Here is a 24,899-nt window from a genome sequence, read left to right on the forward strand (position 1 = left end):
GTTTTGCTGACATTCAGAATCATTGTTTTCATTGCACCACGTCACCAAGCCCTCTATCTCCCTTCTGTATTTGACTCATCATTGTTAGATATCCGTCCTGCTATGGTGGTGTTGTCAGCGAACTTGTAGATGGCGTTCATTCGGAATTTGGTAATACAATCGTAGGTGTATAGGGAGTACAGTAGCAGGCTTAGGACTCATTCTTGGGGGAAGCACCCATGGACATTTGTACCTGATATGTGCCAGCCTAAGAGCTTTCATGGTACATCTCCAGTTCACTACCAAGATGCTTCTGCATTTCACTGCTTCGCCTCAGGCATGGATCAGTCTGCATTTCTGGGCTCTTTCCCCATTCTCATAGCATTCACTTTAAGTTTGCTGGCTGCTCCCAGCATCTCTTGTATTGCCAGGCCTTGTCATTTTGCACTTTATCCCCTCAGCCAGAGATAACCAGGTCATATAATTACTGAGTAACAAGGTGTAAAGCTGGATGAACACAGCAGGCCAAGCAGCACCAGAGGAACAGGAAAGTTGATGTTTCTGAAGAAGGGTCTAGACCTGAAACGTCAGCTTTCCTGCTCCTCTGATGCTGCTTGGCCTGCTGTGTTCATCCAGCTCTACACCTTGTTATCTCAGATCCTCCAGCATGGGCAGTTCCTCCTTTCTCTATATAATTATTGTATTGCCATGCCATTGGGCAAAGGCACAAAACCGGAAAGTTTATCGTGGCTGTCAGCAGGTATTAATCAAGTCAAGGGGTTGCTAACATAGTAAGTCAAGGGCAGACTGCAGTGGCAGTCCAGGGCCCTGCTCAATGTGGTCAGAGCCAGGATCTTCTCTTCATTGGGAGTAAGAAGATGAATGACGGGCAGCCCTTCACCTGAGTTGGTTCTTTTTGGCATACTGTAGACTGTCTTCCTCTTGGAATGAGAGGAAGGTATTACAGAAGCTGAAAATGGGTGGCACAGCTGTTACTGTTAATACATTTGTGGAGGTGTCCTGAGTGGTGTCACGGAATAACGTGGTGAATGGAGAAAATGTTAGCAATAACGAGACTAGTTCAGGCATGAGTCTTGATTGGAGTGGGTATGTTAACAGGGATAGAGTATGAGAAATCAGAAGGAGGATGGTGGCACTCAAGCCAGCAGACTAGAGAAGAACCATGACCTTCTTTCTGCAGTGTTGGATGCTCCTGATGACAGAGAATGCTTGAACCTGGATGGCAACATGCCTGTTGTCTGGTAGGTCTTTGACACCTTTATTGTTGATGTTAAGATTCATTGACATGATTCACCATTTTTATGAAATGATTACTTACAATGGAATAATTCATTTATAACATATTTTAACTACTGTAAGAGAAATCTCTCCGTGTGGGATAATCTATTTTTAAAAATCACACTTTTATTACTAGTTTTGCCTGCTAGAAACTTAAGCTATTATGGATATTGACAACAGATTTATTTTTGTGCCCTGATTCTATGCATGGCATAATAAAGGAGGATGTGCACTTTTCCACTTTGGGAGATGGGGAAAGAAAGGTAAAGAAAAACTGGCAGAAATTAATTATTTGAGTTCACCTTGTTGATCAAAAACAGCCAATAACACAGCATGGAAACTGACTGCAATTAACACGATGCTTGCAAGTGGTTGTTGAGCGAGGTGATAAACAAACAGTTCAGAATGTTGTGGAAAAATGAAAATATATCCAAAATGTCCTCAGAAAAAGGAAATCAAAAAATGTACACACATAACTTGATGTCTTTGCTTTTCATTACACTGGAGAATGAGAGGTCTTTTATCTTATTTTTCTTTCCTTCATAGGAAGCTGACACAGATGAAAATCAGGGCTCATTAAATCTTGAAGAGTTCTCTGTGTTTTATCAGATGGTGTCTTTGCGACGGGATCTCTTCCTACTTGTGAAGTTTTACAGTGACAGGAAAGACTATCTAACTGTGGAAGAACTTACTCAGTTTCTCAAATCAGAACAAAAAGTAAGTTAGCCAAGCATTGTGTACTTTTAAACTTTATTTTAGACTACATAAACCTTGAGCTGCTGCCAGCTATTCAGCAAGCTGATATGGAGCATGATGTGAAAGAGGAAATTGAAGGGAGGAGGCAATCTAAATAGCTCCTTTTTGCCTATGGTCCCCAGAAAGCTGTCATCAAAATGCAATATCAGCAGCCAGTAAGAAATAAAAATTCCAAACCAAACCTGAAAGTCAAAGATGAGACGTGAAGGCTCAGTTAGGGCATTTGAGAGTTACAAGTTAGCCAGGAAGGATCTAAAGAGAGAGCTAAGAAGAGCCAGGAGGGGACATGAGAAATCTTTTGCAGGTAGAATCAAGGAAAACCCGAAAGCTTTCTATAGGTATGTCAGGAATAAATGAATGACTAGAGTAACATTAGGGCCAGTCAAGGACAGTAGTGGAAAGTTGTGCGTGGAGTCTGAAGAGATAGGAGAGGCGCTAAATGAATATTTTTCGTCAGTATTCACACAGGAAAAAGTCAATGTTGTGGAGGAGAATACTGAGATACAGGCTATTAGACTAGACAGGATTGAGTTTCACGAGGAGGAGGTGTTAGCAATTCTGGAAAGTGTGAAAATAGTTAAACCCCTGGGCCAGATGGGATTTATCCTAGGATTCTCTGAGACACTAGAGAGGAGATTGCCGAGCCTTTGGCTTTGATCTTTATGTCATCATTGTCTACAGGAATAGTGCCAGAAGACTGGAGGATAGCAAATGTTGTCCCCTTGTTCAAGAAGGGGAGTAGAGGCAACCCTGGTAATTATAGACCAGTGAGCCTTACTTCGGTTGTGGGTAAAGTGTTGGAGAGGATAATAAGAGATAGGATTTGTAATCATCTAGAAAGGAATAATTTGATTATGGATAGTCACCACGTTTTTGTGAAGGGTAGGTCGTGCCTCACTAACCTTATTGAGTTCTTGGAGAAGGTGCACAAACAGGTGGATGAGGGTAAAGCGCTTGATGTAGTGTATATGGATTTCAGTGAAGTGTTTGATAAGGTTCCCCATGGTAGGCTATTTGCAGAAAATATGGAGGCATGGGAATGAGGGTGATTTAGCGGTTTGGATCTGAAATTGGCCAGCTGTAAGAAGACAGAGGGTGGTGGTTGATAAGAAATGTTCATTTTGGAGTTCAGTTACTAGTGGTGTACCGCAAACATCTGTTTTGGGGCCACTGCTGTTTGTAATTTTTATAAATGACCTGGATGAGGGCGTAGAAGGATGGGTTAGTAAATTTGTGGATGACACTAAGGTCGGTGGAGTTGTGGGTTGTGCGGAAGGATGTTGCAGATTACAGAGGGACATAGATAATCTGCAGAGCTGGGCTGAGAGGTGGCAAATGGAATTTAATGCGTAAAAGTGTGAGGTGATTCACTTTGGAAGGAGTAACAGGAATACAGAGTACTGGGCTAATGGTAAGATTTTTGGGAGTGTGGATGAGCAGAGAGATCTCGGTGTGCATGTGCATAGATCTCCGAAAGTTCCCACCCAGGTTGATAGGCTTGTTTAGAAGGCATACGGTGTGTTAGGTTTTATTGGTCGAGGGATTGAGTTTCGGAGCCATAAGGTCATGTTGCAGCTGTACAGAACTCAGGTGCGGCCGCATTTGGAGTATTGCGTACAGCTCTGGTGGCCGCAATATAGGAAGGATGTGGAAGCATTGGAAAGGGTGCAAAGGAGATTTACCAGGATGTTGCCTGGTATGGAGGGAAGGTCTCATGAGGAAAGGCTGACGGATTTGAGGCTGTTTTCATTAGAGAGAAAAAGGTTAAGAGGCGACTTAATAGAGACATAAAAGATGATCGGGGATTGGTTAGGGTGGACAGTGAGAGCCTTTTTCCTCGGATGGTGATTGCTAGCCCGAGGGGACATAGCTTTAAATTGAGGGGTGATAAATATAGGACAGATGTCAGAGGTAGGTTCTTTACTCAGAGAGTAGTAAGGGCGTGGAATGCCCTGCCTGCAACAGTAGTAGACTCGCCAACTTTAAGGGCATTTAAATGGTCATTGGATAAACATATGGATAATAATGGAATAGTGTAGGTTAGATGGACTTCAGATTGGTTTCACAGGTCAGCACAACATCAGGGCTGAAGGGCCTGTACTGAGCTGTAATGTTCTATGTTCTCTGTTCTGTGGGCTTCGAATATGCAGTTTCATCTGCCTTCCATGGGCTGGCTCCTACTGCCTTCAATTGTGAACCACCTTGTCTCGCAGAAAAGGTGTGTGTATCAGTGAATGCTGTGCAATGTTCTCACCTGTTTATTCCAGTCATGGTTGAATAACTGGCAGTGTGCAATCTGAGAGATTTGAATGTGAAGTTTGATGTAGTGCTCAGTACATAAAGTGAGATAAAATATTTAAATGTCAGTTCTGAGGCCTGACGAAGGGACTTGGTGATTAGGGAAAAGTGGCTGAGGATATTGCATTTTAGAATGCATTCATTAATCTTGACCACTCAAGGGAGGACATTAACAGTTTTTAGCACTGCATCCATGTTGTCAGGTCTGGTATTCATCTCTACAGCTGTTGAGATCCGCAGTCAATTGATGAGACGTCTGGGGTTTTGGATAAGGTAATGGACATGAAAGAGTTCATCTGAGCTAAGCTGAAGCTTTACCCGCTCTGATATGTAAAACCCAACCACTGGGCAAAGCATCCATCAGATCGAGGTAATTTGGGCAATCATATGAAGTTCAGGCAACTGTAGATAGCTTGATTTCTTGGTGAAACTTGTGTATTACCTACCTCTCATTAGTAACAATCAATATACCCAAAAGTTAATGCAACCTGTGTATAGTTACTGAGTTGGAATAAAGTGCATCCTGCTATTGAGGACAGCTTCTTCTGATGGAACATATTTGTGGCTCATTCTTCAGCACAGAGGACTAGGAAGTCTGTGGACTGGTATAGGAAGAAGGATTGGTTGCAGCACTCTCCCAAGACACACGTAGGCAGCACATTACTTATATAACATGAGGGCCTTTCTCCCGCACCCCCTGCAGATAGAGGACGCTCATCCTTTCCATCTCCTCATTCAAAGTATCCAGTGCAATGTTAATGAAATCTGGAACCCATTCCTCATTAAACAAAAAACTGAAAGCACTGCGGTTGCTGGAAACCAAAAATAAAAACCAAAACAGAAATTGCTGTAATAACTCAGCAGGTCTGGCAGCATCTGAGGAGAGAAAGTTATAGTTACTTTTTCAGGTCCAGTGACCCTTCTGTTCTGAGGATTTCTGTCTTTGCCCATTCCTTATTCTTTTCCAGTTCTACTCCCTTTAACCACCAATCCTGGCAATTACTTCATTCACAATGCAAAGCTACTTTAAAACATACAAGCTCTCTTTAAAAAGTGTTTGCAAATTTAATTAGTACTAGAAACACATTATGTTGCTTCCCTGCTGATGTGTTCAACCAATAACAGCACAGGATGCAGAGCTCATTCAAATTAACAGAGAGCAGAAAGTTGTGCTACATGCGTTGCATTGAATAGTTGTGTATAAATTGTATGTCAATACCCCGAGAACAATTTTCAGAGGCTGTTCAATTAAAAGATGGGATGGTGACATTGTGGTTGTGTTACTAAACTAGTAATGCAAATTAATTTTTGGAAACAAGTGTTCAAATCCCTACCATTGCTATGGGATAGTTAATTTTAAATTGAATTCATAAACATGGAATTGACAGCTAGCCTCAGCAATGATGACTATAAAATTTGTGGTAGAAACCCATTTGTGGTTCGCTGTTGTCTTTCAAGGAACTGAATTTGCCTCCCTTACTTGGTCTGTTTTATATGGGCTGCAGACTGACAGAAATGTGATTGAATTTTATTTGCCTATGAAATAACCTCACAGGCCTCACTTTTCACAGGTAATTAGGGGTAAGTAACAGATGCTCGCCTTGTTAATAACTTTGGTATCAATGAAAGAATGATTGATTTTTTTTAACAAAAATAGCCATAATTTCATGTGTCTACTTAAAATATTCACACTTTCAGGAATTACATTGATTGGAGTTATTTTGCACTTAGTTTATACTGTTTATAATCGGATTAGAGATTAGGTCAATCTGATTGAATTTTTATCAGACCAATGGTGTATTTTGTTTTCAAGTAAACATCCTAAACTAATATTTATTCTTCACACAGATGACAAATGTGACATTAGAATTTTGTGTGGATATTATAAAGAAGTTTGAAGTCTCTGAGGAAAACAAGAAACAAAATGTCTTAGGTGTCGAAGGTAACTGGATTCGTTAACTTTTTTAATGCCGTTTATTTGCTGTAGCATTAATGGGTGGAATTTAGCTAAATATTTTCTCTTGCATCTTTATTTTCCCTTGATGATCTGATTGGACAATCTGGGCTTTTTTCTAATTTAACATTAAATAGCACTAGAAATGCTTCAAATACCATGAAAATTATTTGCATTTTCATTGCATCACATGATTTTATCCTTCTTTATGCAGAGAAAAATAAGTACCTATCAGGCTAAAATGTTGATATTTTTGTAATTCTTTGTAAATTAATCAGTTTAGTAACATCAACATTTGAGGTAACTGTTTTGATAATAATTGTATCAAAGATAAGGGCCTGTATACTCCAGACAGAATATGGTTATTAGATTACCATTGCATTCATAAATTGCCTTGACTTGATGCTGTATGCATTTCAAACAGTGCCTTTGGAGCCCAGCTTCCCCAGAAATGAACAACATCCATCAGGGAACACCACTGAGGGAGAAAGGAGTTGAAGGAAGACATTTTCACTTTTTTATGGTACCCAGCTGATTTGGTTTGAAAGTTAGTGAATGGATAGCTGCAGAGTTGGGGAAGTGTGTATTCAGGTCTGATGAGTGTTTTAGTCGAGTCACATCACGGGGTGATTTGGTTGGCTGGGGGGTGCTAGTTGGGTAGAAGGGAGGAATAGTCCAATGTATTGGGCGAGACAGGTAATGGTGCATTAGGAGTGAGTAGTTGGATCAGGGGATGGTCAGGTTAGGGGAGATAGTTGGGTTGGGATGGGAAGTTACTCGGTGGTTGGTGGTGCAGTGTAGTTATTGGGAGTAAGGGTAATTTTGAAACTATTCTGATGTTAAACAAGGTTTAATTCTGCCTAAAATTTCCTGAATTACCATCTGTGTAAATTCTGCAGAACTGTGTGAATGTTAGCTCAGGGTCAGAGGCAAAGAGTCCAGAGAGCTGGTAAATGGCTCATTGGATGTTGAAAATCCCTCTGAATTACTACATAAGTCACCTTGCCAGGGTTCCTCTGGCTCCCGAAAGTAATATTTGGATCTAACAGGGCCTTTCAAATCAAAGCTAATCTGAGGTACTCGCCTTGGTGGTGAAAATCTGGTCCTGTGTATTTGAAGATAGTAGGAACTGCCGATGCCAGAGAATCTGAGATAACAAGGTGTAGAGTTGGGTGAACACACCAGGCCAAGCTGGAAAGCTGACATTTCGGGTCTGGACCCTTCTTCAGAAATTTCTTCAGAAGAAGGGTCCAGACCTGAAACGTCAGCCTTCCTGCTCCTCTGATGCTGCTTGGCCTGCTGTGTTCATCCAGCTCTACACCTTGTTATTCCTGTATATTTGAACTTTGAATTTAAAGTATGCCATCTGCTGCTTGATTTAATATGTAGCTTAAGCATGATTTACAATCACTGCCTATAGTAATGTCAAAAAATAACAATATCAAATTTTAAAAAAGCATAAGGATGTCAGGGAAATTAGTTTCAACATCCAGAACCCAGAAAAATCCCATCAAGCACCAACATTTAGTACAATATGTTTCTCTAAATGTACTATTTTGGGTCCTAATAAAACCATAGGATAATGTTATAGTCTGTTAGAGTCTCTGGGATTACGTGAAGCTTACATCTGAGTTAGTGACTTCTACAGAATGAGCTAAAGCTTGCAGAGTGCAAAGACAAAGTCACATATCTGAAAGAACTTTTATCTGTAATGGGTCATGACTGTTTAGCCAGTTAAGGCAGATTCAAATTCTCTTGGAGTCAGAGTTGGAAGGGAGAAGCAATTGTTTAAAAAAAAGATGGTCACGATATAGTTCAGCGAATAAAGTTTAATCTATTCCATACAGAGTACTAGCAACATAAATTCCCAGAATATTATAATTACGACTGAGGTGCTTCAGTTGTCTTTCATTGGCTACAGAATTATGGCATATCCTGAGATTGTAAACAATGTTTTTAACATAAAGGTTATTTTTTAATGTAAAGATGTCACAACATTATTTGCAATGTAAAATATCTTAATCAACAAATACCTTTTATTGGTGAATCCTAGTTGGATGATAACGTTTTGAGACTGCATTGGGACATAGAAAATGATAGCCACTGAAAGAACTATAGAATGCAAAAGAAGTTTTGACAAACAGAGACCAAAATAAACTTAAGAGGCATGCAATTGAACCAATAAACTCACAACTAGTAAAGGGAGTGGAAACTGAGATTAAGTACCTGGAGTTAATACAGACATGTTTGGCTAAAATAGCTACTTCTTGTGCTACAATTTCTATTCTGTTGTGATAAAGACGACCTATAGTTCTGGTCCTGAAATCAAAGGAAAATTGGAGTAGCTAACCTGAAAAATCTGTATAGAACTTGTATATTGTTCCAAAAATGTGTTTAGACCATTTGAGATTTCCAATCTGACAGCTGAAGTGTACAGAGTTGTTTGTTGGATTTCAGTGGAGTATCAATAGACATTGTACTAAACCTGAACAAACTTAGAAAACACGGAGAAGCTTGGCAAGTCTAGTGGCATCAGAATTCTGAAAGGAAGATCATAACTGGACTCCGAACGTTAACTCTGTTTCTCATTACAGATGCAGTTAGGATTGCTGAGTTTCTCCAGAATTTTCTGTGTTTCAGATTTCTAGCATCTGCAGTGCTTTGCTTTATTTTTTGTACAATACCTTACTTACAAGACTTTTCCAAAAGGATGGTATTTCCTTTCCTCCTATTCAAAATTACATTACTTTATCCTGCAGATTTACTAGCAGCACAACCTCAAAAGACCAACGAATTTAGTAGTAGGCAATACAGTCTCCAATATCAATGTAACGTATCCTATTCATGTATGTTATTAAATCAAAGCCAGTAATGTTCATTCATTCAGCACAATAAGTAAGGACCCAGGTTTGGATATTTGGAGGAGCAGCACAATGCTGCAACTATGTAATAGTGGATGAATAACTCTTGCCTAAACTCCTATATAAAAGTGTTTTGGACATTTGAGATTCCCAATTACGCATTGAGACTGATAGACCTTTTGTATGATTGCAGCATTCTATACCCCTGGCTGATTTTTAACAATTAAGCTATTGAACTGAACAGGTTTAATTTCATAGACCAAAATGTAATATGTCTGAAAAGAAGGATTGCAACAAAAATCTGCTTTTACCTGGTTTATTAATTCTCCTTTTGCATTTAGGTTTTACTAACCTCATGCGCAGTCCTGCATGTGATATATTTAACCCTTTGCACTATGAAGTTAATCAGGATATGGATCAACCATTGTGCAACTACTTTATTGCTTCATCGCACAACACGTACTTGACAGGGGATCAACTCCTTTCCCAGTCCAATGTGGATATGTATTCCTGGGTGCTGCAGGCTGGGTGTCGCTGCGTTGAAGGTAGCTATAAAGTGATTGCTTCAAATTATATCTACAGTATTCGTATTCTGAGAAGCCTGGTAAATCCAACAATACTGTTATCTCCGGGGACAAGTTTGGTTCCACATCTGCTTCAGCTTTACTGAAAGAGGAACTTTTTATGTAGGATGCCTCCTAAAATGGATCTTAATGCTGAAGCAGTTGTTCCAATTTTATAAATTACGTTAATTGAACAGTTTCTCATTAGAAAACACAATCCTGAGAGAGATGATTTGAGTGATAATGTTGCATTCTAAATGGACTAGATAATGTACACCATGGCAATCTATTTTAAATTGTTCATAAAAGATACACCAGAGGATACGGCCTGTTCTCGAAGTGAAGAAAGTTCAAAACCAACTTGCAAACAATATTTCAGAAGGTGACTGGACAATTCATGGAATAGATTCCTTAGGGAGATTTTGGAAGCAGTTAATATTGAGTCATTGAAGTATAAGCAAGATTGATTTCATTCAGAAAATAACATTTTGGAAAACAGTAAATGAATTTATTTTCACCACAATGTTTTAAATAAAGCATGCAGGGGGGAATGGGGCAGGTACGGTGCATTTGAATGTATGATTCTCAAAGTTTTCTACAACTAGGTTTTCCTAGTGTCATTTGTAAATCTATTTTTGAATAATTGACATTATTTACTATGATTAAGTAACAACTGCTTTACATTGTAAAATGGGATTACTGAAGTGGTAGAAGGTAAACTAGATAGACCTCGTACTTTCCATCACCTCAGTAATGTCTATAAATGTAGCTGTTGAAGTTTTTTTGTACCTAAAGTGATTTTCAGCTTTCCCAGTGCGCATACATGATATCTTTCCAATGTCTCTGTATACGTTTCATCAAACTGTTGAAAATGCAGCAATCTCGGAACACCTGGAACATATAAAATCCCAGGACCAGTGGTTTTGTTTCATATATCATTTGGTATGGTTATCCAGCTAATACTTTTATTCTGAGATAACAAGGATGAACACAGCAGGCCAAGCAGCATCAGAGGAGCAGGAAAGCTGACCATTCGGGCCTAGACCCTTCTTCAGAAAAAACTACTTTAATCTACTCCTTTCATATGCCCTTTTCTCATTCAAGTATTTATCCATTCTCTTTGAAAGTTACTGCTGAATCTGTTTCAATCACCATTTCAGGAAGGGGGGCCAAAAAAGTCTCCTTCCAGATATGTAAGACAAATAGCAGCTGAGGTGTTTTCCATGTATGTGTAAATGCCGAGAGAATGAAAAATCAGTTCTCAACATCGAGAAAAGCTCCCACAATTTTCCATTCAAGCTTTAAATGAGGACCTCAGAATCACGCCCGTGCGTGGTAACTGACTTACTTCCATATATCCTCATATCATTAATACTCGAACTCACCCTATTCACATCGCACTTCCAATTCTCCTTTCCTCCATTGAGAATCTGGATGTGCAAAAAGTCAACAGGTAAAACAGAGCGGCTACCTGGAGTCTGCAGCGTGCCAAATGCCTGTGCCAGTGACCATGCAACTGCTTTTTCTGCACAAAGTCCTGCATGGCCCATGGCCACTATTGTCCTCAACCCTTCATTCACACAACTTGGCATCAGCAGGCCACCAGCCCTTCACCACATTATCAAGCCTGCTGTCAGCTAAACTCAGCCGTTATTTAAAGCCTTCAACACTTGACTTTGAAGCTAATACACATATGTGACTGCATTCATCTCCAGGTTGTTCTGTGCACTTGGACAGTCATAAATCTAATGTATCTACGCAGAATGTTTTTGCACTAACATGGGCGCAGGCATGTTATGGCTCTGAGCTTGCTTTGTTAGCACTCACTGACTTTAACACTTAATGGATGCATCCAGTCCATCTGTTATGGCTGTGTTTTAATAGTGCACACTGACTTTAACACTGAGTTACTATGCAGCTTGCATTGCTTTTTAGCTCACAAGGTCTTAAGTGTCACTTACAGGGAGGCATCTGTACTGGGGGGGGGGGTGTCGTTAAGCGGACAATCAGTCAGTTAGAGAGGACATGGACATGTTATTGTGTGGTGTTGTGTTATGTCAACATCAGAGCTGCAGCAAGTTCCACCAACTTTCGTGACAAACACACTCCATACCATTCAACCACATGGCCATATCTAAAGTGAAGGAGGACTCTCAGAGAATTGCCACAGACCATCAATGGGTTTATCCCATGGTCAGGCAGGCACTTGATCCTATCAGAGTCCATGGGTCTGTAACCTTCTGGTCCAGTGTTTGGGCCGTGGGTTAGTCATGTCAATCAAGTAAAGCTAGTTTGGAGATTACAAATAGGTCAGTTATAGTATTTATATAAATGTAAGTCTGGGCTGTGATAAGGTCATTCAGGACTGTCCTGCCAAGTCAGTCCAATGGGATGGATCATGGTGAGGACTGGAGTTTTGGTCAGTAATGATTAGGGTCTAGTCAAGGGTCAGTCCATGGAGTCCTGGGGAAAGTTAGAAACTGTGAGTCTTTGATGGACATCATTGTACTGAGGGAATAGGGAGCAGTTATAGCTGGAAGTATGGGACCTCATCATGAATAAAAGGGAGCTGAGATTGGAGAATCAAACAGTCATGCAATCTTTGGTGTCTACTTGGGGAGGGCGAAGAACCAACAAGGACATGGCATTTACAAAGTCTTCAACTCTGGGTAACAATAATCACGATGTAAAGAGGTTCAATCAAACAGGGAGGAATCTGAAAGGTCATGCAGCCAAAAGGACATCAAAAACCGATTAAGGATGGTGCAAAATACGTGCATCAGAGCTGGACCCTGCAAGTCACTCACATGAACATGAAATTGGAATCTTGCCATGTTGAATCGAAAGTTAACTGCACAATAACTAGACAAAATGACTGTGCCTAAATTAAAAAAATCATTGAAGTAAATTACTATTCTTTTTCTTTGGGGACAGAATAAATAACTTTGATTCTAAAGCCATCCTAGGAGCTATTGGAGCAATACCTGCATTGACTAAGTAATGTCACTCAGCTACTTTCAATTTACACTTCATTAGCTGGTAACTTATTATCTAAGAATGCAGATTCCAAATTCTGGCTTCAAGCAATCATAAACATTATATTGTGTACACTTATTGTCATGTCAGCGAAGCAAGCGTCATTATAACAAACATTTTAACATTGGATCCTAAAGTTCCCATTTTTCCAAACACTTTCTATAGCAAGTTATGGAAGAGTGCATTGCGGCTGCTAGATGCTCACATTGAAATACAAATGTGCAAGAAAATTGGCCTTGTTGTACAGGGACCCTCTATTTTTGGGAAGAGGACTTTCATGATGGGTAACTGGAAGAAAGCTACTCACATTGGAGCTTAAATTCTTTGGTTGCCCACCATGCCATTGTATAAGTTCACCTATTTCAGCACTCCCCATTACCCCCTTGGGAAGCCTGCAGTCCACACTGTGTGAGGACATAATATTGTGATGGATGTGAAGGCTCAGAAATTCATTCAATAACCTTGTATTATCTTGCTGACATTCCCCACAGATTATGTACGAGACAGTAATTAGAGCATCATCAGCAAGCTCAGGAGGAAAATCAGTCTTGCGCAACAAAACATGATCCACCAAGGAGGTGCAGGCAAATGATGAAACACTTGTTACATAAGCCTCATTGTTATTTTCTTCACCTGTCTTGAAGACAGTGTAGGTGCCAATTCAGAATGTCCTACTCCATTATGTCCAAACTGTCACATGCTGGAGGAGGACTCTTGTCCGTAATGTCTGGATGACAGTCTCATCCTGGTTGGGAACACTGGCTTTGGGAGCCTCCTAACAGCAGCTTGTGATGTTTGTGACAAAAAAAGTTTTTGTTTCCTGAAAGTTCAAATTATATGTGACAATTGATGCAAATTTTGGAGTCTGAGGCAGATATCCTGTGAGCTGCAATGACATTTACATACTAGAAAATTGATGGGTGCCTGCCTGTTTTTATAGTCTTCAGCCCAGATAGGAACAGAAGCTTGGAGAAAGGGATACGTCTGCTAACACTGGCTCACAACAACACAATGGTTCAAACTCTCATGCTGATCCAGAATGAAGATCCAATGCAACTCATGTTTCCACAAGGGCAATTGTGAAACAAATGATAGGTCTCTTTATGATAAGGTTTTGATGCTTGACACCTCTGGTGGGGTCTTGCAATAAAGCCCAGAAAGGGTATCCTACATCATTATGGCATACTATTTCCTTCCCAGTTTGAACCAATAAAGTGACAAATGTCCTGGGTGCAGTTGAAATAGGAGATTGGCAACAATGTTCTGAGGATGGAGATAGGACTGGAATGAGGACATTGCCAAAAAAGATGGCCACATGAAGAGAATATGTAAGTGCATTGCAGCACCTGGGAGCCAAAGGAAATCTTAGACTACTTACACAGAAACTTGCAAACCCCAGACCACAAGGACAAAGAGAGCAGATGTAAGGGAACACCATTACCTGCAAGTTCCCCTCCAAACCGCTCACTACCGTAGCTTGGAAGTATATTGTCATTTCTTTTAGTTTTGCTGGGTCAAGTCCTGGAACTTCATCCCTGAAGGAATTGTGGGTCTACCAACACCAGAAGGACTGTTGCAGTTTAAGAAGACAGCTTATGATCATCTTCTCTAGGGCAACCTAGAATTACCAGGGCTCTCATTCTGGGACAGTCTGCCAGCCTCGGCAGTGTCCATTATGATTCTGTTGCTGCCAGAACTGCTGAACTTCAGGAAAATCTAATGCAACAACAGAGAGTGGAACATCCTCCCTACCGAGGGGTATAAGTGGCACTCTGCATCAATTTATCCTACCCATAATGTATTACAGCTATATGAAAGAATTATTTTGTATCTGCTTTCATTTGGGAAGCATATCAATGAGCTGTCATTTCCTCCTGTAATTTCTGCCCCAAATTATAAAGCAGTGATCAAGACCATAAAGACCATGGAACATAGGAGCAGAAGGAGTCCATTCAACCCATCAAGTCTGCTATGCCATTCAATGAAATCGTGGCTGATCTGATAACCCTCGTCTCCACTCTCCTGCCATTTTCCACAACACTTGATTCCCTTACTGATTAAAAATCTATTTTAGCCTTGTATATAATAAATGAGCCAGCTTCCACAGACACCTAAGAATTCCAGAGGCTCTCAATCATCTGAAGGAAGAAATTTATCCTCACCTCTGTTGACCAAAGTGCTCTTTTCAGTTGTCTGTTAATTATTCCGTGCTGGCCTGTTGTTTGAGCTTTGAACATGCTTTATTTTCTCTTGATTTCAGTTGACTGCTGGGATGGCCCAGAGGGAGAACCAATTGTACAGCATGGTTATACATTCACTTCCAAGGTCCCCTTCCGAGATGTTGTTGAAACCATTAGCAAATGTGCTTTCATCAAAAATGAGTAAGTTCCAGATTTGGTAACTTAAAATCAGTATAAAATTCAGTGCTTGTGTGTCTGTTGTTGATTTTCTCAGGTTCACAAAATAGATGTCCAACAATCAAACCTTCTAATGACAAATATGGTGCACTATTAGATATTTATTTTAGGGATTGAAATATTTCCTGTCATTATTAACATTAGGCACTCCTTAGAAAAGTATATTGAAGGTTTAATGTTTATAGCAAACTTTAGTCTGGCTTTTGAAATCGAAGTTATTTCAAGCTTAATCCATGACTAATGAAAATGGGCAGAATTATTGTACCATTGTTGACTCTTGGCTTCCCCTAAAAGCTGAATTTTCCTCGAGCTTACTGTGTGGTGTGAGATTTCATTGAACAGCTATTGCAGCAGTACCCAACCTTCTAAAATTCTGACATCTGAAAATAAAGGGAAGATTACAAAAACACAGAGGTCACGATGCCCATTGAACTAAAGTCAGTAAGTTTTTCTGATACCAAATCAACTCTACTATCAATGTGTTTTCAAAAATAAGACACAGGGAGACACAACATAGAAACACGCCATTCATGCCAGCTGGTCCATGCCAGTGTTAATGCTCCACGCTAGACCCTGTGATGTAGATCCTGTGTTGGGGTCTTGTTTCCTTAGTGTTAAATGTTTATGTCCATGTCACTGTTCTACGGAAGGGCACATAACTGAGAAGAAGCCAGCTGGTGCTACTGGCGTTCGTGTCAGTTTTGCCACTCCTCTTTGCTCTTTGTTAAAACTGCAAGGTACAGTTTCATAAACTCTATATACCATGGCGAGGGCTGACAGGGGGAAAGCACAAATAAGGTGAGTGAAGTGTAAGAGAGGTGAAGTGGCTTTCCAGGAACTTTGCAATCATTTATCAAGCACTAAAAACACTTTGAAGGAGTGAACATTTAAATGTTTATCCAAAAGCTGCCTTAGGATCACTTTCAAACTTGCCCAGGCAAAAGCCCGAAGAAGCTGGGATGATGTTGGTTTTCTGATCCAAGTCACTTTTAGGTGTGTAATAGATGTGTAAGTTTTAAAAAAACAAGGTCAGAAAATTGTTTCTACAACAGTGACTTAACCCAGTACATGTCAGAGAGCAGTGACTGGAAAACCCGTGGACTAGGAGAAGAGGTTTAGTTTGTGAAACTTCCAGACAAGTAGTATTTAGTTAGAAATCTACAGATTGTTCAAAGAATGAGGAAGTTTGAGCTTTCAGTTTTGTGAATAACAATGCAAGAGGATTTCATAGTTCAAGGATAGAGCTGAAGGTACACAGTTAAGTTGAACCTAAAGATTTGATATTGAGTGATAATTTCTCACAATTTTATCAGATGATAGTGGTGGGAAATAACAGACTCTTTTGCTGTGTTTTAAGATCTTTCGATAAACTTCTGCTTTATTGTTAAAGAAATTTGCAGCCTTGTCTGCCTATGGTTCAATCAATAACCACAATGCTAAATTAAAAACAATCTATCAAATCAGTTTTTAATATGGGACCTTGTTTGTGTCAGCTGGGATTGTAACAGCTGATCTAACACCCTGCATGCTCGCAAGTGTCCCCTTGACTGGAGAAATTCTTCCAATATTTCTGACTAACTTTAATGCTGGTTTGTTTTTCTCATCTGTAATGTTTTTATTCATAGAACTATCATTTTGTGTATGTTCTTTTTTCAGCTATGAAAACAAAATTATGTAAAATTTTTATCTTTTTGAATAATGGCTAAGAATAGAGAGCAGTTACATTTAGAATTGGGGCAGTAAAACAAATATATAGAGAAACAATGCAATAGAAAAGTGATTTGCCCAATAATTATGAACGCTTTTGAATTGCTGATAAAACTGTGTCGACTTTAAAGTATCCTCAGTAATGCTGTGTAAATTACCCAGCCCCAACTGGGACAGCAGGTCAGGATGTGAGGAGATGGTATAGATTAATAGGATGAATAGGCAGGGCCAGTTTAATGAACAGGATGGGATTATAAAATGTGTATTTGGTAAGCCAGAAAGTTGAAATAATAAAACGATGCTGAAGGACAGGATAGAGTGTACAGCCAAAATTGGGTTCTTTATGCAAATGTAAGGATAATGTAAGAGTGTAAGGGACAAATTAAATGAGCTGCAGGCACAGATTCAAACTGGAAACGATAATAATAGTAGCCATTATGAGACATGGCTGCAGGATTGTCAGGACTGTGAACTAAACGTACTAAATTACAAAATTTACAGGGGGAATAGAGGAAACAGCAGAGGGGGTGAAACGGTATCACTGATCAGAACAAAATCACTTCCGTGATGAGGGAGGATCCAATGAGGGGAAAGCATCCAGTGGAGACCTTTTGAGTGGAACTGCGGAACTGTAAAGGAACTAAAACCACAATAGGTGTCATATTTGGATCATCTGTTAGCAGCTCAGACGTGCAATAATGTATAAATCTAAAATTAGGCAGCAAAAAGCAAGAGCAACGTCGTACTAATGGAGGATTTTAATTTTAACATAGACAGGGAGAGACAACTACCTGCCAAAAAGACAATGAATTTCTAGGGTGTGTCCAAGATGGTTTCCGACAGAAATATGTCTTGGACGCAACAAAGGGAACCGCAATATTGGATCTACTAATGAGCAATGTACCCAATTTAATAAGTGACTTGGCTGTAAATGAGAATTTGTCAAGTCATGATCATAACATGATCGAGTTTCATGTAGTGTTTGTAAGAGACGAGCAAAATTCATATACAAGAATTTTGTATTTAAGTAAGGCAAACTTTAATGGGATGAGGTAGAGACTGTCCACAGTAAACTGTATAGCTCTGATAATAGGTAAGACAACTGATGATCAGTGAAGGGTGTTCAAAGTACCCGTGAGAAAGAAAAACTCCATGTCTCAAAAGAAAAACAGCCGTAAGCCATAAGGAGGTAAGACACAGCATAAAATTTTTTAAAAAGCCTTATGAAAAATGCAAAGAACATTACACATCCCACAGAATGGAACAACCTGCAAAGACCAACAAAGGGCCACAAAGAGACTCTTAAAAGCGGCCAGAAATGATTGTGAAAGGAAACTTGCAATGGTCATAAAAGACAATAAGAAGAGATTTTACAGTTCAATAAAGAAAAAGTAGCTAGTTGAGAGTACCTTTAGCTCACTGAAGGCTGAAAGTAAGGATGTTGTCAATGGCCACAAGAAAATGGCAGGCATGCTGAATGATTATTTTTCTTTCAGTATTCACAGCAGAAAAGGAGGATAGATTGCCAGAAGCCCCAAAAAAATTATCAGAGGATCAGAGACAGATTTTAACTAAAACCTAAGTTTATCATCAAATTGAAAATTAATGGAACTGCAGAGTGTCACATTTCTAGGACCCAATGGTTATCATCCACGGATATTAAAGGAGTTAGGAGAGCACACTACCGAGTTCCCTGGATTCAGGAGTTGTACCTCTGGATTGTTACACTGCTGTTAAAGAATGGGGGCAGCAGGACATGAGGGAATTACAATAGTTAGCCTGATATCTGAGGTGGGGAATTTGTTGGAGTCTGTGATCAAGCTTAAGGTAATCGATCACCTCAAAAAATTTCAGTTAGTCAGGGAGAATCAGCATGGAATCATGAAGGAGAAGTCATGTCTGACAAAATTCATAGATTTTTTTGAAGAGCTGACCAAGGTCATGGATGGAGGCTTTTAACAAAGTCCCATACAAGAGATTGTTAACTAATGTGGAAGCCTGTGGATTTGATGGTATATTACTGACATATTTGTGAAATTGGTTGAGTGAAAGGAAATAGGGTTGGAATCATATTTAAATACTCAAAATGGCAGGATGTGACTAGTGGTGACGAGCTGGGATCTGTGTTGCAGCTGCAATTATTCACAATAATCATTAACGAGTAGGATAATGGCATTAAAAAGTCAAATATCTAAATTTTCCAGCAACACAAAATTGGGCAGCATTGTATAAAGTGTTATTGACAGCATAAAATTACAACAGGACATTAATAGATTACGTGAATGGGCAAAGCTGTGGCAGATGAATTTTAATACAAGCAAGTGTGAGCTTATCCATTTTGATCGAAAGCGGATAGATCAGGGTATTTTTTTAGCAGTCACCAAGTTAAGTTCAGTGATGTCCAATGAGGTTTGAAGTTCCAGGTGCATAACTCTTTAAAATGCCAGGAACAGGTACAGAAAATGATCAACAGGGCTAATGGAATGCTGGCCTTCAGATCTAAAGGGCTGTAGTGTAGGAATGTAGTCGATATGTTGCAGTTACACAAATTCCTAGTTAGACTACGCTTACAATACTATGAGCAGATCAGGGCTTCCAAAAGGCCTTTGACAATGTGCTGCATAGGAGACTGCTGAGTAAGATAAGGGCCCATGGTGTTCAAGGTGAGGTATTAACATGGATAGAAGATTGGCTGTCTGGCAGAAAGTATGAGTGGGGTTAGAAGGGTCTTTCTCAAGATGGCAGCCAGTGACTAGTGGTGTTCCACAAGGTTGAGTGTTGGGACCACAATTTTTCACTTTACACATTAATGATCTAGATGAAGGAACTGTGGAAATTCTGGCTAAGTTTGCAGATGATGGAAAGATAGGTAGAGGTACATGTAGTATTGAGGCAACGGAGAGGCTGCCAAAGGATTTAGACAAGTTAAGAGAGTGGGCAAAGAAGTGGCAGTTGGAATAAAAACATGGGAAAATGGAAGGCTATGCACTTTGGTAGGAAAAATAGAGGCATGGGCTTTTTTCTAAATGGAGAGAAAATTCAGAAACCTGAAGTGCAGAGGGACTTGGGAGTTCTAGTCCAGGATTCACTGAAGGTAAACTTACAGGGTGAGTCAGTAGTTAGGAATGCAAATACAATGTTGGCATTTATTTTGAGAGGACTTGAATATAAAAGCAGGGGTGTACTCCTGAGGCTTTATAAAGCTCTGGTCAGACCACATTTAGAGTATTGTGAGCAATTTTGGACCCCATACCTCAGGAAGGATGTATTGCCTTGGAGCAGATCCAGAGGAGGTTCATGTGAATGGTCCCAGTAATGAATGGCTTAACACATGACAAACATTTAAGTGTTCTCGGTCTGTAGTCGGTGGTGTTTAGAAGGATGAAGCGGAGGAGAATCTAATTGAAACTTACAGAATACTGAATGGCCTGGATGGGGCATTGGGAAGATGTTTCCATTGTTAAGAGAGACGAGGACCTGAGGGCACAACCTTAGAGTAAAGGGAAAACCTTTTAGAACAGAGATAAGGACAAACTTCTTCAGCCAGAGAGTGCTGAATCTGTGGAATTCATTTCCACAGAAGGCTGTGGATGCCAGGTCATTGAGAATATTTAAGACGGATAGGTCCTTGATTATCAAGAGGATCAAGGGTTACGGGGAGAAAGTGGACGAATGGGATTGAGAAACTTATCAGCCATGATTGAATGACGGAGCAGGCTTGATGAACCAAATGACTTAATTTCTGCTCCTACATCTTATGGTCATCAACCTTAGGAAGGATAATTTGACCCTGAGGATCAGGGATGATACCCGTTATTCAGGAGTTAAGTTATGAGGAAAGATTAGACAAATTAGGCTTTAATGTCTAGAATTTAGAAAGTTAAGGGATGATCTCACTGAGGCTTTCAGGATATTAGTAGAAGGAAAGACAGAGTAGATAAAAAATAAACTATTTCCACTGGTTGAAGATTCTAGAAGCAGGGAGCATAGTCTAAGAATTAGGGCCAGGCTATACAGAAGAGATGTTAAAAGGCACTTCTACATACAGAGTAGCGGAATGTTTGGAATTCTCATTTTCAAATGGCAGCCGATGTTAATTCAGTTGTTAAATTGAAATCGGAGAGACAATTTTTTATTAAGCAAGGGTATCAAGGGATATGAGCCCAAGCCAGGCATAGAGAATTTGCTCACAGATCTGCCATGGTCTTATTGAATGGTGGAGCAGGCCGAAGGGGCTGAATGGCCTACTTATTCCTATGTTCAACCTGTAAATCTTTGCAGTGACCAAATTGTAATCGTAAAATGAGAAATAAATGTATTTTTTCTCATTATTCAGCCAAAATGGAAAAAAAAAGTTTTGCATTCTTCTTGAAAATTTTTACTTTTTTTTTCTAAGTATTCAGCACTTTTTTAATAATATTAATCAGATGACTAATATGTAACAAATTTGCTTCAATCACATTTCTGGTTGATTTTACTGTGTTGCATTGCTTACTTAGACTCCTGAATTTACATTTTTCAATAAACCTTGAGAATTGAAGCAAATTTAAAATTGTGGGTGGTTGACATTAGCTAGCTAACATTGACAAACAAAGCAGATTTTCACTTGTCTTTTCTAATCTTTTTTGTAACATTGAGGCAATTAAGGCAGAAAATGGGATTAAGTTCCAACCTCCTGGAAACACATTGGATTGAAGAGATTCACGGCAGTGCAAATAAATTAACAAAGTGTGAAGCTGGATGAACACAGCAGGCCAAGCAGCATCTCAGGAGCACAAAAGCTGACGTTTCGGGCCTAGACCCTTCATCAGAGCTCTGATGAAGGATCTAGGCCCGAAACGTCAGCTTTTGTGCTCCTGAGATGCTGCTTGGCCTGCTGTGTTCATCCAGCTTCACACTTTGTTATCTTGGATTCTCCAGCATCTGCAGTCCCCATTATCTCTCATTATCAGTAGAAATAAGTTGACAGGTTTTGAATGCAAATTTGGGGTATTTTAAATCTCTGTGCATGTGGCACCCATGCTATAAGCACAAATTCTCAATGTGTATTCAGAGTAGCTGGGTATCAATAAACAACACAAGGATCACAAATGGCTCACAAGAATACAAAAATCAATGTATTTTAGAATGTGGAAACTTTTTTTCCTTAATTTGCTCCATATCAATTTGGGCACATTTTTGCTCATGAACTTTCCTTTTCCTAAACAATTTTTCTCCGTTGGCACCAGTGCATTTCACAATGGAAATCTGTCTATCTGATCTGTCATTTGTAAGAGGAGGTAGGTGCCTAGTAGGTCAGGTTGCCCTGTGCTCACTTCATGTGGCTGTCAGACTGCTTCTGGTAATTGCAAATTAGCTGGCATTGAAAATTTGGGTGTAAATAACTCAATTCCATTTAAAACCCACTATTAGCACAAGTTATAACAGAAATTGATCAGCTTGTACACAAGAATTGGTGCTTGACTATTTCCATACTCCAGGATGTTGTAGGAAATGTTCAAAGAGCAGCAAATATGTATGTTTGCAAAGAAATAGAATTTAAATTTAGATTTAGCTTGGATTCCTCTTAGCCAAAGCATAGAAATGAGCTGAATTGACAGCAGCTCCATTATTTTTACTTTTTATCGTACTGGCAGGTATCCTGTAATTCTGTCCATTGAGAACCACTGCAGCATTCAGCAGCAACAGAAGATCACCCAATATTTAAAAGACATCCTTGGTGACAAACTCGACTTGTCCTCTGTTGGCATTCACGACAAAGACCAATTTCCATCTCCGAAGCATCTGAAGGGAAAAATTCTTATAAAGGTAATGGTTCCGAGACGTTTTCAAAATTTGTGATTTCGTTTATCACAGTCAGGCTTCCTGTTGTGTTAGAGTTAATGTTTTGGATTTAATTTGAAATGCAATTTTCCTAGTTTAGAAACTCCTCCCCTGGAAAGGAGTTACTAGTACAGAGAGGGAGCTAAACTTTGTTACTTGCCATTCTCCATGACAGCCAGAAACTTAAAAAAAAGTATTTGAGTGGAATTTGTCCCAAGGTTTGGAAATATGTATTGTTTCTACAGACAGGTGGTTTGTGGGTCTTCTGTATGCATTTTACAGGAGCCATTGATTAAGTGGCTATCGCTGTTCTGCCATCCTATTCCTGGTGGCAGCGCACATTTGGCAGCTGTAAGGCCAATCAGAACAAAAATACCCACAGTCAGGAAGCTTCAGATATGACGGGCAATGGATGCATGTTGACCATGGCTAATGGCCTACAAACCCAGCCTACCATTTGAAAAAGGTTGAAGAAAAGCCTTGAGCTGGCTGCTCACGGTTTCGCTGAATCAAAGCACTTTCCAGCTCTTGGGTAGCAGGGAAGTATGGGTGAGACATGAGAGCAGTGTTGCAGAGAGGACATATGGAAGTGCAGACTCTGCTGAAAGCACAGCTTCTGACCCCTTGCCACCTGATGAAAGCCCTATGTGTTGCCTTCTGCCTTAAATGGTGAGTCTACCCATATGCAGGTGCATTTGGCAGGCAACTCAGGGCTCCAAGCCACAGCGGATGTCTCTCAAGGCATTTAAGCTGCCCAGCAGTGGAACAACAGTGTTTGTCCAGGTAGGCTGAAGCCACTGCTGTTGCACCAAGTAGGAGTTATGGGAAACAGAGAGAAAAGATCTGTAGTTGAACTAAGGTATTCACTTGGGTGTTTAATGCTGTACAGCAATGTAATTTTTTTGTTCATTGTTTATCAACTCCACTATTGCTATCTATGTTGTAAGAAATAAAAATAGAGCAAACAAAGTGTGGAGCTGGATGAACACAGGAGCCCAAGCAGCATCTTAGGAGCACAAAAGCTGACGTTTTGGGCCGAGACCCTTCATCAGAAAAGGGGGATGGGGAGAGGGTTCTGAAATAAATAGAGAGAGAGGGGGAGGTGGATCGAAGATGAATAGAGGAGAAGATAGGTGGAGAGGAGACAGACAAGTTAAAGGGGCGGGGATGAAGCCTGTAGAGGTGAGTGTAGGTGGGGAAGTAGGAAGGGGATAGGTCAATCCGGGGAGGATGGACAGGTCAAGGGGGCGGGATGAGGTTAGTAGGTAGGAAATGGAGGTGCGACTTGAGGTGGGAGAAGGGGATAGGTGAGAAGAAGAACAGTTAAGGGAGGCGGGGACGGGCTGTGCTGGTTTTGGGATGCAGTGGGGGGAGGGGAGATTTTGACGTTTGTGAAATCCACATTGATACCGTTGGGCTGCAGGGTTCCCAAGCTGAATATGAGTTGCTGTTCCTGCAACCTTCGGGTGGCATCATTGTGGCACTGAAGGAGGCCCAGGATGGATATGTCGTCTAAGGAATGCGAGGGGGAGTTGAAATAGTTCACAACTGGGAGGTGCAGTTGTTTATTGCGAACCGAGCGTAGGTGTTCTGCAAAGCGGTCCCCAAGCCTTCGCTTGGTTTCCCCAATGTACAGGGAGCCACACTGGGTACAATGGATACAGTATACCACATTGGCAGATGTGCAGGTGAACCTCTGCTTAATATGGAAAGTCATCTTGGGGCCTGGGATTGGGGTGAGAGAGGTGGTGTGGGAGCAAGTGTAGCACTTCCTGTGGTTGCAGGGGAAGGTGCCAGGTGTGGTGGGGTTGGAGGGGAATGTGGAGCGGACAAGGGAATCCTGGAGAGAGTGGTCTCTGGTAAGCGGACAAGGGTGGGGGTGGAAAAATGTCTTTGGTTGTGGGGTCGGATTGTAGCTGGATGAAATAGAGCAAGAGATATCTGTGCAAGGGACTGCTTTGTACTAAGGACTGAAGGACAGTGTGGGTTCAGAATTAATGTGCCACACGGTTGCACTGCCTTACAGTAGCTGAAACATGCCTTAATCAGTCCATCTCGGGTATCAGGCAATTAATTTAGCAGCAGCAGGTGCCTTTACATGAGGCTGTTCCTTCAAAGATGCATAGCGTTGATCGTTCTCCTCTTCTTGGAACTCAGTCCTCACTCCTTAGCAATGTTTGTACAAGATATGGCACCCCCTACTATT

General features: G+C 40.4%; 1 protein-coding gene across 4 annotated transcripts in view; it reads left to right on the forward strand.

Moving 5' to 3' along the window:
* Positions 1–24,899, forward strand: part of plch1 (phospholipase C, eta 1) — a 145,775-nt gene that overhangs the window by 69,320 nt on the left and 51,556 nt on the right. For 3 of the 4 annotated variants that reach the window (XM_059651088.1, XM_059651087.1, XM_059651085.1), the window contains 5 exons: positions 1,825–1,995; positions 6,181–6,274; positions 9,489–9,692; positions 15,007–15,127; positions 22,507–22,678. In XM_059651088.1, coding sequence (XP_059507071.1) covers positions 1,825–1,995; positions 6,181–6,274; positions 9,489–9,692; positions 15,007–15,127; positions 22,507–22,678 — 762 coding nt within the window. The remainder of the gene's footprint in view (positions 1–1,824; positions 1,996–6,180; positions 6,275–9,488; positions 9,693–15,006; positions 15,128–22,506; positions 22,679–24,899) is intronic. The other variant, XM_059651086.1, reaches the window with a different exon arrangement.

The sequence above is a fragment of the Stegostoma tigrinum genome, chromosome 14 (assembly GCF_030684315.1).
Source record: "Stegostoma tigrinum isolate sSteTig4 chromosome 14, sSteTig4.hap1, whole genome shotgun sequence".
NCBI lineage: Eukaryota > Metazoa > Chordata > Chondrichthyes > Orectolobiformes > Stegostomatidae > Stegostoma > Stegostoma tigrinum.